Source organism: Salmo salar, unplaced genomic scaffold (assembly GCF_965601325.2).
Source record: "Salmo salar unplaced genomic scaffold, fSalSal1 ptg000384l, whole genome shotgun sequence".
In the NCBI taxonomy this organism is placed as follows: domain Eukaryota; kingdom Metazoa; phylum Chordata; class Actinopteri; order Salmoniformes; family Salmonidae; genus Salmo; species Salmo salar.
This window is the reverse complement of record NW_027675369.1, coordinates 552,781-570,095: the sequence shown is the minus strand read 5'-3', so window position 1 is coordinate 570,095 and position 17,315 is coordinate 552,781. Positions and strand designations below refer to the sequence as shown.

The window sequence follows — 17,315 nt, the reverse complement described above, 5'->3', positions numbered from 1 at the left end:
TTTCAAGTCAATGAAAAAACGACATCTTCTCAACTTTCACTTTCAACTAAAACTGAATGTGTATTGGATGTTGGGCATAGTCTTATTTTCAATATCTTTTCAATTACATTTTGCTAGGTGGGATATTTTCCATGCATGGAAAGGGGTTGGAGGCAAAGGACAAATAAATAAGTGCTACCAAACATAACAAGCATTTCACAAACACTACAGTGTATAAATAAGACGCATTAAATAAAACCACAATGAGGACAAGTTTTCATTAATCATTGGGTACATCGTACGAAAAGCATCAGAATTATCTTAAATAGGGAAATATTTCAAGTTCAGAATCACAACATAAAATACATAGGCATTTCATCATTAAGTCCTTTAGGAAATAATGTCTGGTGGGCTGTCCAAATCAAAAACCAAAATGCAGAAACAGTTTGTGATGTATTGAAAACCTAAACATAACATGTGCTATATACACAAACATCTGCCACAATAATCATATTACTTGTATTTTTATTAAACAAGCTTCTTATAAACTGCACAAGCACCAAAAACACTTGTTTTGACAAGTAGCAATAAATCACTGATATAGTCAGGGGGGAAATCAGGTTGTAGGTGCTGTTGAAACTAACACAACTAAAAAACACATGGAAATGGGAGATATATTTTACCTCACTGATTAGAGGACAACCTGCAGAAGACAGTCAGCTACATTTTGGAGTGACGCATTTAAATGTAGGGGTCGCTAAACAAAGGAACACAACACTTATTCATCGATATCATGCTAAAATCATTTGTGTGACAGGAGGGAGATGAAGTTGCACGTCCTGTTAAAACTAACAGCTCAAAAACCACACGGAATCTGGGAATAATGTGTACATCCCTGGTTAGAGGACAACTGGTAGAAAACAGCCAGATACATTTTGAAGTGTTGCATTTTGATTCAAGTGGGTCACCAACGTGGTAAGTGTAACAACCCTTTCAGAGCCTGGATTTTCCCCAAGGCTAATATCCATATCATGTTGAAATCAATTGATGAAGGGGCAAACGTTTAGGTGTCTACATTGTCCTACTACAATGTGTTAACATTCTACATTGTGAAGTTTATTTATTGATATCATGAAACAACTCCATGTATTTTCTGATATTTGATCAGAGATCTTTTATCAGATTATCTCTGGGCAGGTTTCTCTCCTCTATGTGTTCTCTTGTGTACAGTCAGATTCCCAGAATGAACAAAACTCTTCCCACATTGATCACAGCTATAAGAATTCTCTCCTGTGTGTATTCTCTGGTGTACAGTCAGATTCCCAGAATGAACAAAACTCTTCCCACATTGATCACAGCTATAAGGTTTCTCTCCTGTGTGTATTCTCTGGTGTAGAGTCAGATTGCTAGATGCAGCAAAACTCTTCCCACACTGATCACATGTATAAGGCTTCTCCCCTGTGTGTATTCTCTGGTGTAATGTCAGTTTGCTAGATCTTATAAAACTCTTCCCACATTGATCACAGCAATAGGGTTTCTCTCCTGTGTACAGTCAGACTCCCAGAATGAACAAAACTCTTCCCACATTGATCACAGCTAAAAGGTTTCTCTCCTGTGTGTAGTCTCTGGTGTAATGTCAGTTTGCTAGATCTTATAAAACTCTTCCCACATTGATCACAGCTATAAGGTTTCTCTCCTGTGTGTATTCTCTGGTGTAGAGTCAGATTGCTAGATGCAGCAAAACTCTTCCCACATTGATCACAGCTATAAGGCTTCTCTCCTGTGTGTATTCTCTGGTGTACAGTCAGCTGCCCAAATTGACCAAAACTCTTCCCACATTGATCACAGCTATAGGGTTTCTCTCCTGTGTGTATTCTCTGGTGTAGAGTCAGATTGCTAGATGCAGCAAAACTCTTCCCACATTGATCACAGATAAAAGGTTTCTCTCCTGTGTGTGTTCTCTGGTGTAATGTCAGCTGGCGAGATTGAACAAATGTCTTCCCACATTGATCACAGCTATAAGGTTTCTCTCCTGTGTGTGTTCGCTGGTGTACAGTCAGCTGCCCAAATCGACCAAAACTCTTCCCACATTGATCACAGCTATAAGATTTCTCTCCTGTGTGTATTCTCTGGTGAAGAGTCAGATTGCTAGATGCAGCAAAACTCTTCCCACATTGATCACAGCTAAAAGGCTTCTCTCCTGTGTGTATTCTCTGGTGTAATGTCAGTTTGCTAGATCTTGTAAAACTCTTCCCACATTGATCACAGCAATAGGGTTTCTCTCCTGTGTGTATTCTCTGGTGTAGAGTCAGATTGCTAGATGCAGCAAAACGCTTTCCACATTGATCACAGCTAAAGGGTTTCTCTCCTGTGTGTATTCTCTGGTGTAGAGTCAGATTGCTAGATGAAGCAAAACGTTTCCCACATTGATCACAGCTAAAAGGTTTCTCTCCTGTGTGTGTTCTCTGGTGTAATGTCAGCTGGTGAGATTGAACAAATGTCTTCCCACATTGACCACAGCTATAAGGTTTCTCTCCTGTGTGTGTTCTCTGGTGTACAGTCAGATTGCTAGATGCAGCAAAACTCTTCCCACATTGATCACAGCTATACGATTTCTCTCCTGTGTGTATTCTCTGGTGTAATGTCAGTTCGCAAGATCTTGTAAAACTCTTCCCACATTGATCACAGCAATAGGGATTCTCTCCTGTGTGTATTCTCTGGTGTAATGTCAGCTGGTGAGATTGAACAAATGTCTTCCCACACTGATCACAGGTATAAGGCTTCTCTGTGTGTATTCTCCTGTGTACAGTCAGCTTCCCAGAATGAACAAAACTCTTCCCACAATGATCACACCTATAAGGTTTCTCTCCTGTATGTATTCTCTCATGTTTTTTAAGGTCTGTTGACTGGGTGCATCTCTTCCCACATTGAGCACAGCTATAAGGTTTCTCCCCCGTGTGTATTCTCTCGTGTGATTTTAAATGTCCTGGAGAAACAAACCTCTTCCCACAGTCAGAGCAGCAGTGAGTTCTCTTCCCTGTGGGTCTTTGCAGGTGTTGCTTGAGGTGTTCTGATCTGGAGAGACTCTTCTCTGCCTCTTCAGCATCATGAGGTTGTTGAGGCTCCCCAGAGGATCCACGATAGTCCCGTATCTCTCCTGTGTGAACAACAAAGTCAGAAAGATGATTAAAGGCCCACAACAGCGGTAATCCACTGTAAAAGGTGATGCCAACAGCGGAGCCATGATGTTGGACAACAATTGACGTCTGCAATGAATGTTAAAATTATTTGATATTTGCCTTAAAATGAGCAAGAATAGTCATATTTTGTCTTGTTTTCACATTCGTAGTAACATCGATGATTGTAGGCTAGAAATAAGTTATTCATGTTGTTGAACCTCTAAGCAGTGTGCCAGACTAGTTTTGGTCTCCAATATAGGCCCCTTTCTGTGTTTGCTAAAATTGCGGCACGAGGGCAATTTGATTGCAGAAACTCCTCCCTGCTAATGAGGAAACCGATAGTTACGGATGTACTATATCTGCCTGGAGCAAAAATGGTGAGCAAAGATTTTAGTTTTTCACAATGTATTCTGAATGTGAATGGGGGAAATTCAGGGGAGTAACATCCATTCCCAGGTTGCTTATGAGTTCATTTCACACTACTTTGGATTATAATTGTAAGGCTCATTTGAATGTCCTGTTTAATAAAATGTTTGCTAAAGCATTAATAATTATGTGTAATTATTGAAGAACCGCGTTAATGACAGTATCCATTTGGGTGTTGGACAATGTGGTTAGATTAACCTCTCTAGGCTAGGCGGGACGAATTCGTCCCACCTACGTAACAGCCACTGCTATCCTGTGGCGGGATTTTCAAAACCTTAAAAATCCTATTACTTCAATTTCTCAAACATATGACTATTTTACAGCCATTTAAAGACAAGACTCTCGTTAATCTAACCACACTGTCCGATTTCAAAAAGGCTTTACAACGAAAGCAAAACATTAGATTATGTCAGCAGAGTACCAAGCCAGAAATAATCAGACACCCATTTTTCAAGCCAGCATATAATGTCACCAAAACCCAGAAGACAGCTAAATGCAGCACTCACCTTTGATGATCTTCATCAGATGACAACCCTAGGACATTATGTTATACAATACATGCATGTTTTGTTCAATCAAGTTCATATTTATATCAAAAACCAGCTTTTTACATTAGCATGTGACGTTCAGAACTAGCATACCCCCCGCAAACTTACGGGGAATTCGCTAACATTTTACTAAATTACTCACGATAAACGTTCACAAAAAGCATAACAATTATTTTAAGAATTATAGATACAGACCTCCTCTATGCACTCGATATGTCCGATTTTAAAATAGCTTTTTGGTGAAAGCACATTTTGCAATATTCTAAGTACATAGCCCAGGCATCACGGGCTCGCTATTTAGACACCCGGCAAGTTTAGCACTCACCATAATCATATTTACTATTATAAAAGTTTCATTACCTTTTGTTGTCTTCGTCAGAATACACACCCAGGACTGCTACTTCAATAACAAATGTTGGTTTGGTCCAAAATAATCCATCGTTATATCCGAATAGCGGCGTTTTGTTCGTGCGTTCCAGACACTATCCGAAATAGTAAAGAAGTGTCACGCGCATGGCGCAATTCGTGACAATAAAATTCTAAGTATTCCATTACCGTACTTCGAAGCATGTCAACCGCTGTTTAAAATCAATTTTTACGACATTTTTCTCGTAGAAAAGCGATAATATTCCGACAGGGAATCTCCTTTTCGGCAAACAGAGGAAAAAATCCCAAAGGCGGGGGCGGTCGGGGTCACGCGCATAAGCCAGTGTCCCTTGATCGGCCACTTGAGAAAGGCGATAATGTGTTTCAGCCTGGGGCTGGAATGACGACATTCTGTTTTTTCCCGGGCTCTGAGCGCCTATGGACGACGTGGGAAGTGTCACGTTAGAGCAGAGATCCTTAGTAAATGATAGAGATGGAAAAGAAGTTCAAGAAATGGTCAGACAGGCCACTTCCTGTAAAGGAATCTCTCAGGTTTTGACCTGCCATTTGAGTTCTGTTATACTCACAGACACCATTCAAACAGTTTTAGAAAATTTAGGGTGTTTTCTATCCATATGTAATAAGTATATCCATATTCTAGTTACTGGGTAGGAGTGGTAACCAGATTAACCTCTATGGGCTAGGTGGGACGCTAGCGTGCCACCCGTGGTGCACTCCATCAACAGCAGGTGCATTTCAAGAGCGGCAAATTTGAATCCAAATAAATGTCAAAATTCAAATTTTTCAAACATACAACTATTTTACACCCTTTGAAAGATAAACATCTCCTTAATCTAACCACGTTTTACGATTTCAAAAAGGTTTTACGGCGAAAGCATAAATTTAGAGTAAGTTAGGACAGTACATTTACAAGAGTTGTGTGTAATGTTTTGTCAATTCAAAGACAGGGTCACCAAAACCATAAAACCAGCTAAAATGATGCACTAACCTTTTACAATCTCCATCAGATGACACTCCTAGGACATTATGTTAGACAATGCATGCATTTTTAGTTCTATCAAGTTCATATTTATATCCAAAAACAGCGTTTTACTATGGCATTGATGTTGAGGAAATCGTTTCCCTCCAATAACCGGCAGTCAAGTCAGCGTCACAAATTAAATAATTAAAATTAGAAAACATTGGTAAAATATTATATTGTCATTTAAAGAATTATAGATTTACATCTCTTGAACGCAATCAACTTGCCAGATTTAAAAATAACCTTACTGGGAAATCACACTTTGCAATAATCTGAGCACTGCGCCCAGAAAAATACGCGTTGCGATACAGACTAGACGTCATGTTGGGGAGATCTAAAATCGAAAATACTATGTAAATAATCCATTACCTTTGATTCTCTTCATCAGATGTCACTTCCAGGTATCACAGGTCCATAACGAATGTAGTTTTGTTCAAAAAAGCTCATCATTTATGTCCAAAAATCTCCGTCTTGTTAGCACATGATCTAAGCCAGCCGGACTTCTCGTCATGAACGAGGGGAAAAAATATATTTCCGTTCGTTCAAACATGTCAAACTTTGTATAGCATAAATCATTAGGGCCTTTTTTAACCAGAACATGAATAATATTCAAGGTGGACGAATGCATACTCTTTTATAACGTATTGGAACGAGGGTACCCAACATGAACTCGCGCGCCAGGTGTCTAATGGGACATCATAGTTCCATGGCTCTTGTTCGGTCAGATCTCCCTCCAGAAGACTCAAAACACTTTGTAAAGGCTGGTGACATCTAGTGGAAGCAATAGGAAGTGCCAAAATATTCCTCAGCCCCTGTGTTTTTCAATGGGATAGGTTTAAAGGTAATACAACACATCAGGTATCCACTTCCTGTCAGAAAATGTCTCAGGGTTTTGCCTGCCAAATGAGTTCTGTTATACTCACAGACACCATTCAAACAGTTTTAGAAACTTTAGAGTGTTTTCTATCCATATATAATAAGTATATGCATATTCTAGTTACTGGGTAGGATTAGTAACCAGATTAAATCGGGTACATTTTTTTATCCAGACGTGCAAATGCTGCCCCCTAGCCCTAACAGGTTAAATCGGGTATGTTTTTTATCCAGCCGTGTCAATACTGCCCCCTAGCCCTAACAGGTTAAAATCGGACATATCGAGTGCATAGAGAAGTTCTGTATCTATAATTCTTAAAATAATTGTTATGCTTTTTGTGAACGTTTATCGTGAGTAATTTAGTAAATTGTTAGTAAATTCCCCGGAAGTTTGCGGGGGGTATGCTAGTTCTGAAATGTCACATGCTAATGTAAAAAGCTGGTTTTTGATATAAATATGAACTTCATTGAACAAGTTGTATTGTATTGTATAACATAATGTCCTAGGTGTGTCATCTGATGAAGATCTTCAAAGGTTAGTGCTGCATTTAGCTGTGGTTTGGGTTGATGTGACATTATATGCTAGCTTGAAAAATGGGTTTCTGATTATTTCTGTCTGGGTACTCTGCTGACATAATCTAATGTTTTGCTTTCGTTGTAAAGCCTTTTTGAAATCGCACAGTGTGGTTAGATTAACGAGAGTCTTGTCTTTAAAATGGTGTAAAATAGTCATATGTTTGAGAAATTGAAGTAATAGCATTTCTAAGGTATTTGAATAACGCGCCACAGGATTCCACTGGCTGTTACGTAGGTGGGACGATTTCTACCCTAGAGAGGTTAACCTCCCCACGTCTACCTTTGACTCATTCCTCTCTGCCTCCTTCTTTCCACTCCTCTCCTCTTTTGACCTCACCCTCTTACCTTCCCTCCCTACTCACAAGGCAGGCAATACGCTTGACCTCATCTTTACTAGATGCTGTTCTTCCACTAATCTCATTGCAACTCCCCTCCAAGTCTCCGACCACTACCTTGTATCCTTTTCCCTCTCGCTCTCATCCAGCAATTATCACTCTGCCCCTACTCGGATGGTATTGCGCCGTCCCAACCTTCGCTCTCTCTCTCCCGCTACTCTCTCCTCTTCCATCCTATCATCTCTTCCCTCTGCTCAAACCTTTTCCAACCTATCTCCTGATTCTGCCTCCTCAACCCTCCTCTCCTCCTTTTCTGCATCCTTTGATTCTCTATGTCCCCTATCCTCCAGGCCGGCTCGGTCCTCCCCTCCTGCTCCGTGGCTCGACGACTCACTGCGAGCTCACAGAACAGGGCTCTGGGCAGCCGATTGGAAATGGAGGAAAATTCGCCTCCCTGCGGACCTGGCATCCTTTCACTCCCTCCTCTCTACATTTTCCTCTTCTGTCTCTGCTGCTAAATCCACTTTATACCACTCTAAATTCCAAGCATCTGCCTCTAACCCTAGGAAGCTCTTTGCCACCTTCTCCTCCCTCCTGAATCCTCCTCCCCCTCCCCCCTCTCTGCGGATGACTTCGCCAACCATTTTGAAAAGAAGGTCGACGACATCCGATCCTCGTTTGCTAAGTCAAACGACACCGCTGATCCTGCTTACACTCCCCTACCCTGTGATTTGACCTCTTTCTCCCCTCTCTCTCCAGATGAAATCTCGCGTCTTGTGACGGCCGGCCGCCCAACAACCTGCCCGCTTGACCCTATCCCCTCCTCTCTTCTCCAGACCATTTCCGGAGACCTTCTCCCTTACCTCACCTCGCTCATCAACTCATCCTTGACCGCTGGCTACGTCCCTTCTGTCTTCAAGAGAGTGAGAGTTGCACCCCTTCTGAAAAAACCTACACTCGATCCCTCCGATGTCAACAACTACAGACCAGTATCCCTTCTTTCTTTTCTCTCCAAAACTCTTGAATGTGCCATCCTTGGCCAGCTCTCCTGCTATCTCTCTCAGAATGCCCTTCTTGATCCAAATCAGTCAGGTTTCAAGACTGGTCATTCAACTGAGACTGCTCTTCTCTGTCTCACGGAGGCTCTCCGCACTGCTAAAGCTAACTCTCTCTCCTCTGCTCTCATCCTTCTAGACCGATCTGCTGCCTTTGATACTGTGAACCACCAGATCCTCCTCTCCACGCTCTCCGAGTTGGGCATTTTCGGCACGGCCCATGCTTGGATTGCGTCCTACATGACAGGTCGCTCCTACAAGGTGGCGTGGCGAGAATCTGTCTCCGCACCACGTGCTCTCACAACTGGTGTCCCCCAGGGCTCTGTTCTAGGCCCTCTCCTATTCTCGCTATACACCAAGTCACTTGGCTCTGTCATATCCTCACATGGTCTCTCCTATCATTGCTATGCAGACGACACACAATTAATCTTCTCCTTTCCCCCTTCTGATAACCAGGTGGCGAATCGCATCTCTGCATGTCTGGCAGACATATCAGTGTGGATGACGGATCACCACCTCAAGCTGAACCTCGGCAAGACGGAGCTGCTCTTCCTCGCGGCGAAGGACTGCCCGTTCCATGATCTCGCAATCACGGTTGACAACTCCCTTGTGTCCTCCTCCCAGAGTGCTAAGAACCTTGGCGTGACCCTGGACAACACCCTGTCGTTCTCCACTAACATCAAGGCGGTGACCCGATCTTGTAGGTTCATGCTCTACAACATTCGCAGAGTACGACCCTGCCTCACACTGGAAGCGGCGCAGGTCCTAATCCAGGCACTTGTCATCTCCCATCTGGATTACTGCAACTCGCTGTTGGCTGGGCTTCCTGCCTGTGCCATTAACCTCTTGGGGCTAGGTGGGACGCTAGCGTGCCACCTGTGGTGCACTCCATCAACAGCAGGTGCATTTCAAGAGCGGCAAATTTGAATCCAAATAAATGTCAAAATTCAAATTTTTCAAAAATACAACTATGTTACACCATTTGAAAGATAAACATCTCCTTAATCTAACCACGTTTTACGATTTCAAAAAGGTTTTACGGCGAAAGCATAAATTTAGAGTATGTTAGGACAGTACATTTACAAGAGTTGTGTGTAATGTTTTGTCAAGTCAAAGACAGGGTCACCAAAACCATAAAACCAGCTAAAATGATGCACTAACCTTTTACAATCTCCATCAGATGACACTCCTAGGACATTATGTTAGACAATGCATGCATTTTTAGTTCTATCAAGTTCATATTTATATACAAAAACAGCGTTTTACTATGGCATTGATGTTGAGGAAATCGTTTCCCTCCAATAACCGGCAGTCAAGTCAGCGTCAGAAATTAAATAATTAAAATTAGAAAACATTGGTAAAATATTATATTGTCATTTAAAGAATTATAGATTTACATCTTTTGAACGCAATCAACTTGCCAGATTTAAAAATAACCTTACTGGGAAATCACACTTTGCAATAATCTGAGCACTGTGCCCAGAAAAATACGCGTTGCGATACAGACTAGACGTCATGTTGGGGAGATCTAAAATCGAAAATACTATGTAAATAATCCATTACCTTTGATTCTCTTCATCAGATGTCACTTCCAGGTATCACAGGTCCATAACGAATGTAGTTTTGTTCAAAAAAGCTCATCATTTATGTCCAAAAATCTCCGTCTCGTTAGCACATGATGTAAGCCAGCCGGACTTCTCGTCATGAACGAGGGGAAAAAATATATTTCCGTTCGTTCAAACATGTCAAACGTTGTATAGCATAAATCATTAGGGCCTTTTTTAACCAGAACATGAATAATATTCAAGGTGGACGAATGCATAGCCTTTTATAACGTATTGGAACGAGGGTACCCAACATGAAGTAGCGCGCCAGGTGTCTAATGGGACATCACCGTTCCATGGCTCTTGTTCGGTCAGATCTCCCTCCAGAAGACTCAAAACACTTTGTAAAGGCTGGTGACATCTAGTGGAAGCAATAGGAAGTGCCAAAATATTCCTAAACCCCTGTGTTTTTCAATGGGAGAGGTTTAAAGTCAATACAACACATCAGGTATCCACTTCCTGTCAGAAAATGTCTCAGGGTTTTGCCTGCCAAATGAGTTCTGTTATACTCACAGACACCATTCAAACAGTTTTGGAAACTTTAGAGTGTTTTCTATCCATATATAATAAGTATATGCATATTCTAGTTACTGGGTAGGATTAGTAACCAGATTAAATCGGGTACATTTTTTTTATCCAGACGTGCAAATGCTGCCCCCTAGACCCAACAGGTTAAACCCCTACAACTTATCCAGAACGCCGCAGCCCATCTGGTGTTCAACCTTCCCAAGTTCTCTCACGTCACCCCGCTCCTCCGCTCTCTCCACTGGCTTCCAGTTGAAGCTCGCATCCGCTACAAGACCATGGTGCTTGCCTACGGAGCTGTCAGGGGAACGGCACCTCCGTACCTTCAGGCTCTGATCAGGCCCTACACCCAACCAAGGGCACTGCGTTCATCCACCTCTGGCCTGCTCGCCTCCCTACCTCTGAGGAAGCACAGTTCCCGCTCAGCCCAGTCAAAACTGTTCGCTGCTCTGGCACCCCAATGGTGGAACAAGCTCCCTCACGACGCCAGGACAGCGGAGTCAATTACCACCTTCCGGAGACACCTGAAACCCCACCTCTTTAACCTCTATGTGACCGGCGGGACGAATTCGTCCCACCTACGTAACATCCACTGCCAGCCTGTGGCGCGATTTTCAAAATCTTCAAAATCCTATTACTTCAATTTCTCAAACATATGACTATTTTACAGCCATTTAAAGATAAGACTCTCGTTAATCTAACCACACTGTCCGATTTCAAAAAGGCTTTACAACGAAAGCAAAACATTAGATTATGTCAGCAGAGTACCAAGCCAGAAATAATCAGACACCCATTTTTCAAGCCAGCATATAATGTCACCAAAACCCAGAAGACAGCTAAATGCAGCACTCACCTTTGATGATCTTCATCAGATGACAACCCTAGGACATTATGTTATACAATACATGCATGTTTTGTTCAATCAAGTTCATATTTATATCAAAAACCAGCTTTTTACATTAGCATGTGACGTTCAGAACTAGCATACCCCCCGCAAACTTCCGGGGAATTCGCTAACATTTTACTAAATTACTCACGATAAACGTTCACAAAAAGCATAACAATTATTTTAAGAATTATAGATACAGACCTCCTCTATGCACTCGATATGTCCGATTTTAAAATAGCTTTTTGGTGAAAGCACATTTTGCAATATTCTAAGTATATAGCCCAGGCATCACGGGCTCGCTATTTAGACACCCGGCAAGTTTAGCACTCACCATAATCATATTTACTATTATAAAAATGTCATTACCTTTTGTTGTCTTCGTCAGAATGCACACCCAGGACGTCTACTTCAATAACAAATGTTGGTTTGGTCCAAAATAATCCATCGTTATATCCGAATAGCGGCGTTTTGTTCGTGCGTTCCAGACACTATCCGAAATAGTAAAGAAGTGTCGCGCGCTTGGCGCAATTCCTGACAATAAAATTCAAAGTATTCAATTGCCGTACGTCGAAGCATGTCAACCGCTGTTTAAAATCAATTTTTTCGTCATTTTTCTCGTAGAAAAGCGGTAAAATTCCGACAGGGAATCTCCTTTTCGGCAAACAGAGGAAAAAATCCCAAAGGCGGGGGCGGTCGGGGTCACGCGCATAAGCTAGTGTCTCTTGATGGGCCACTTGAGAAAGGCGATAATGTGTTTCAGCCTGGGGCTGGAATGACGACATTCTCTTTTTTCCCGGGCTATGAGAGCCTATGGAAGACGTGGGAAGTGTCACGTTAGAGCAGAGATCCTTAGTAAATGATAGAGATGGCAAAGAAGTTCCAGAAATGGTCAGACAGGCCACTTCCTGTAAAGGAATCTCTCAGGTTTTGACCTGCCATTTGAGTTCTGTTATACTCACAGACACCATTCAAACAGTTTTAGAAAATTTAGGGTGTTTTCTATCCATATGTAATAAGTATATGCATATTCTAGTTACTGAGTAGGAGTGGTAACCAGATTAAATCGGGTATGTTTTTTATCCAGCCGTGTCAATGCTGCCCCCTAGCCCTAACAGGTTAAGGAATACCTGGGATAGGATAAAGTAATCCTTCTACCCCCCCCTAAAAGATTTAGATGCACTATTGTAAAGTGGTTGTTCCACTGGATATCATAAGGTGAATGCACCAATTTGTAAGTCGCTCTGGATAAGAGCGTCTGCTAAATGACTTAAATGTAATGTAAATGTAAATGTTAGCGCTTTCTGAAGGCTGCACCAAAAGTTCCGTCGTGCGCGGGACTCCACTTTCGAAAAAATGCATTTTTTTTTTATTTAGGTTCGTTCAAACATGTCAAACGTTGTATAACATAAATCTTTAGGGCCTTTTTCAACCAGAGCTCCAATAAGATTCAAGGGGGACGATTGCATTGTGTTTCAAAACGTTTCGAAAGGGGAGGGTAGCCAGGGAAGGCTAACAGTAGAAGGCTCAAATCACTTTGTAAAGACTGGGGACATCTGTGGAAGCAATAGGAACTGCTCAATGAACCATTGCTCACTGTGTGATTTACAGTCAAACTGATGAAGTTGAGTCCGCAATTCAGAATTCCACTTCCTGTTACGATCGGTCTCGGGGTTTTGACTGCCATATAAGTTCTGTTTTACTCACAGACACCATTCAAACAGTTTTAGAAACTTTAGGGTCTGTTCTATCCACAAGTATTAATTATATGCATATCCTAGCTTCTGAGTTTGAGTAGGAGGCCGTTTAAAATGGGCAAACATTTTTTTCAAAAATCGCTGTAGCGCCGCCTATCCTAGACGAACGACAAGAGGTTAAACTGCAGCCGTCGACACAGCAGTGCTTAAAAGAGGAAGTAAACATAGACAAAGCTATATTAAAATTGTCAGTCTAGAGCACCAGTGAAAGGGATTTTGAAATGGGAGAAGTTAGGAGCAATTTTAATAAGGACGGTATTTGGTATCATGATAAGTTACCAATACTACCTAAGTCATTCTTTAGAGATGCGGCAAGATTGACACATGGGCAGAGCCATGTGTCAACAGGGGGGATAGTAGAGCAGGTTCGGAAACCCTTTGTGGCCTATTGGATAACAAACTACTTAAAAAAACATTTTTTATAATAGATAAGTATATTAAATGGGAAGAAGCGGTCCCAACATACTGGGTGGACACGATTAGGGTAGTTGGTTTACTAGGATCTATCTCTTTAAATAATGGATTACATTTTAGCTGATCAGGTAAACCATATAGAATGCCAGAGTTAGGGAGGCCAGAACAGGTAGACATAAAAGTTGAAGATATACTAACAGAACACATGGTTAACCAAACCCGTATGTCCGAGACTTTGTGTCCAACAGGTGAATTACAGGAGAAGACGATTCACTCAATCCAACCAGGAGACTGGGTGTGGATCCAGTCCCTGAGGAGAAAAGAACTGGAAGCAGCCACGGTGGGGGGGCCCATACCAAGTGTTCCTGGTAATAGCCTTCGCGGTGAGAATAGCTGAAAGAGCTACCTGGGTTCATATCACACATTGCGGGAGGGTAAGACACACAGACAGTCGAACAATCACAGAGTTAGGAGAAGAACCGAATACCAATAAGGTTCGGGGGTTACCTCTCTAACGAAGATTCCCTAACCCGCCCGATCCTCACTGTGTGCGTTCATAGAAGTGAAAGCGTGGATTGGCCTCTAGCCAGTGATATATTCTCCGGGAGGGGGTGGGGCTTTACAGGGGTACTGGTCAGTCTGAGCTGTCTGATTGTGGGAGCCATATTCCTAATACACCAGGAACCACTCGAGAAGTCAGAAAGTGGTAACTTGACCCATAGTGTAGAAGATGAGGAGTTTTTATAGCCTAGGTACAAAAGGTCACTCGATCTGGATAAAAAGGAAATGAGAGTAGAGTTAGGGAAGGATGTCTCAATAGAGTTCTATGCAGACCAAATGGGGTCCCTAACCTCCTGGCAGTCTAGGACTCGGACTTCATGGGGAAGATATCTGTGTAGATCCCGGTGTAACTCATGGAATCAGGTCATAGCTCACACAGAGAGAGAAGGCTATGTCAATCCACACACCCAATATAGAAACAGATGGAGTATAGTGAAGGCCAGTGTTTTTGACTGCAATCCAGAGCAAGGGAAGTATTGCTTGAAGATAGGAATGACCATTAAAAGCATAAAGAAAGAGGATTTAGGGTTATGGTATGTTGGCCTTGACCAGACCATTGTCGACACTGCGGTACCATTCCGAGTAGTAGAGGTTAGGACAGGAGATAGTTCTACCGCCAGCCAGAATACCAGTAGTACCCCTGATAAAACGGACATTACCCGTGTAGTCATCCAGAGCCAAGGACCGGTGAGGATAGTTCAGACGAAAGATCTTAAGGAAGTGATTGAGGTGGAGACTTGGTTTGGGGATTCCAACCTATGGCTGGAATGGATTCAGTATACAGCTAGATCAGTAGCTAAAGAAGAAGGTTATGCCTGCGCAACAGCCAAACTTCAGTTGACAACCATCCCCTTTCTACTCGATGGAATTAATTTACCAAGGGGAATGGCCTGTATGGTAAAGCTGTTCATGAAGGCAAGGAAGCCAGACAGTTGCACTGATCTGCATTATCTGTATCCAATGTGCCCATTAGATCCAGACTTCCCCCTTTCACAGTCGCAGGAGGAGACTATTATTGTGTGGTTGCCCTTCACCCTTATACAACACAAATACCTAGTTTGATCTAGTTTGATTTTGTGTGACATTTCTGAATCCAATAAAAATAGATGTGTTATAGTGTATGTGAAATATTTAGCCAATAGGGTGGATTGTAATGGAAATAATATGATTAAAGGTTTGACTAAATGATTTCACCATGAAAAGGTATAACCGAGTGATTATAAGATGAATGTGTGTGTGTGTCGGAAAAGTTGGAGCTTAATGATTTAGCAATGCAAGCAACCAGACAGCAGACAACTGTCTGGTTGATTATGTAACATGGGGCAATATGATAAGCAATGTATGAGATGGAGAAGACTTGTAAATTAGCATTGACTGTGTTAACCTCTTGGGGCTAGGTGGGACGCTAGCGTGCCACCCGTGGTGCACTCCATCAACAGCAGGTGCATTTCAAGAGCGGCAAATTTGAATCCAAATAAATGTCAAAATTACAATTTTTCAAAAATACAACTATGTTACACCATTTGAAAGATAAACATCTCCTTAATCTAACCACGTTTTACGATTTCAAAAAGGTTTTACGGCGAAAGCATAAATTTAGAGTATGTTAGGACAGTACATTTACAAGAGTTGTGTGTAATGTTTTGTCAAGTCAAAGACAGGGTCACCAAAACCATAAAACCAGCTAAAATGATGCACTAACCTTTTACAATCTCCATCAGATGACACTCCTAGGACATTATGTTAGACAATGCATGCATTTTTAGTTCTATCAAGTTCATATTTATATACAAAAACAGCGTTTTACTATGGCATTGATGTTGAGGAAATCGTTTCCCTCCAATAACCGGCAGTCAAGTCAGCGTCAGAAATTAAATAATTAAAATTAGAAAACATTGGTAAAATATTATATTGTCATTTAAAGAATTATAGATTTACATCTCTTGAACGCAATCAACTTGCCAGATTTAAAAATAACCTTACTGGGAAATCACACTTTGCAATAATCTGAGCACTGCGCCCAGAAAAATACGCGTTGCGATACAGACTAGACGTCATGTTGGGGAGATCTAAAATCGAAAATACTATGTAAATAATCCATTACCTTTGATTCTCTTCATCAGATGTCACTTCCAGGTATCACAGGTCCATAACGAATGTAGTTTTGTTCAAAAAAGCTCATCATTTATGTCCAAAAATCTCCGTCTCGTTAGCACATGATGTAAGCCAGCCGGACTTCTCGTCATGAACGAGGGGAAAAAATATATTTCCGTTCGTTCAAACATGTCAAACGTTGTATAGCATAAATCATTAGGGCCTTTTTTAACCAGAACATGAATAATATTCAAGGTGGACGAATGCATACTCTTTTATAACGTATTGGAACGAGGGTACCCAACATGAACTAGCGCGCCAGGTGTCTAATGGGACATCACCGTTCCATGGCTCTTGTTCGGTCAGATCTCCCTCCAGAAGACTCAAAACACTTTGTAAAGGCTGGTGACATCTAGTGGAAGCAATAGGAAGTGCCAAAATATTCCTAAACCCCTGTGTTTTTCAATGGGATAGGTTTAAAGTCAATACAACACATCAGGTATCCACTTCCTGTCAGAAAATGTCTCAGGGTTTTGCCTGCCAAATGAGTTCTGTTATACTCACAGACACAATTCAAACAGTTTTGGAAACTTTAGAGTGTTTTCTATCCATATATAATAAGTATATGCATATTCTAGTTACTGGGTAGGATTAGTAACCAGATTAAATCGGGTACATTTTTTTTATCCAGACGTGCAAATGCTGCCCCCTAGACCCAACAGGTTAACCTCTCTGGGCTAGGCGGGATGAAATCGTCCCACCTACGCAACAGCCAGTTGAATCCTGTGGCGCGATTTTCAAAACCTTTGAAATGCAAAAAAAAAATTCTCATTCGGAATATTATCGCTTTTCTACGAGAAAAATGTCGTAAAAATTGATTTTAAACAGCGGTTGACATGCTTCGAAGTACGGCAATGGAATACTTAGAATTTTATTGTCACGAATTGCGCCAAGCGCGTGACACTTCTTTACTATTTCGGATAGTGTCTGGAACGCACGAACAAAACGCCGCTATTCGGATATAACGATGGATTATTTTGGACCAAACCAACATTTGTTATTGAAGTAGCTGTCCTGGGTGTGTATTCTGACGAA

At 41.7% G+C, this 17,315-nt stretch overlaps 1 protein-coding gene across 1 annotated transcript; it reads right to left on the bottom strand.

Annotated features, from left to right (window-relative positions):
* Positions 1-1,326: 1,326 nt before the first annotated feature.
* LOC145875949 (uncharacterized) lies at positions 1,327-8,601 on the bottom strand (the record flags this gene model as incomplete). The annotated part of the gene is made up of 3 exons (XM_082971722.1): positions 8,568-8,601; positions 1,615-3,076; positions 1,327-1,460 (listed from the first exon to the last, which is right to left on the bottom strand). Coding segments are annotated over exons 1-3 (1,630 nt in total), but the record flags the coding sequence as incomplete, so codon positions are not given.
* Between the last annotated feature and the right edge of the window lie 8,714 nt (positions 8,602-17,315).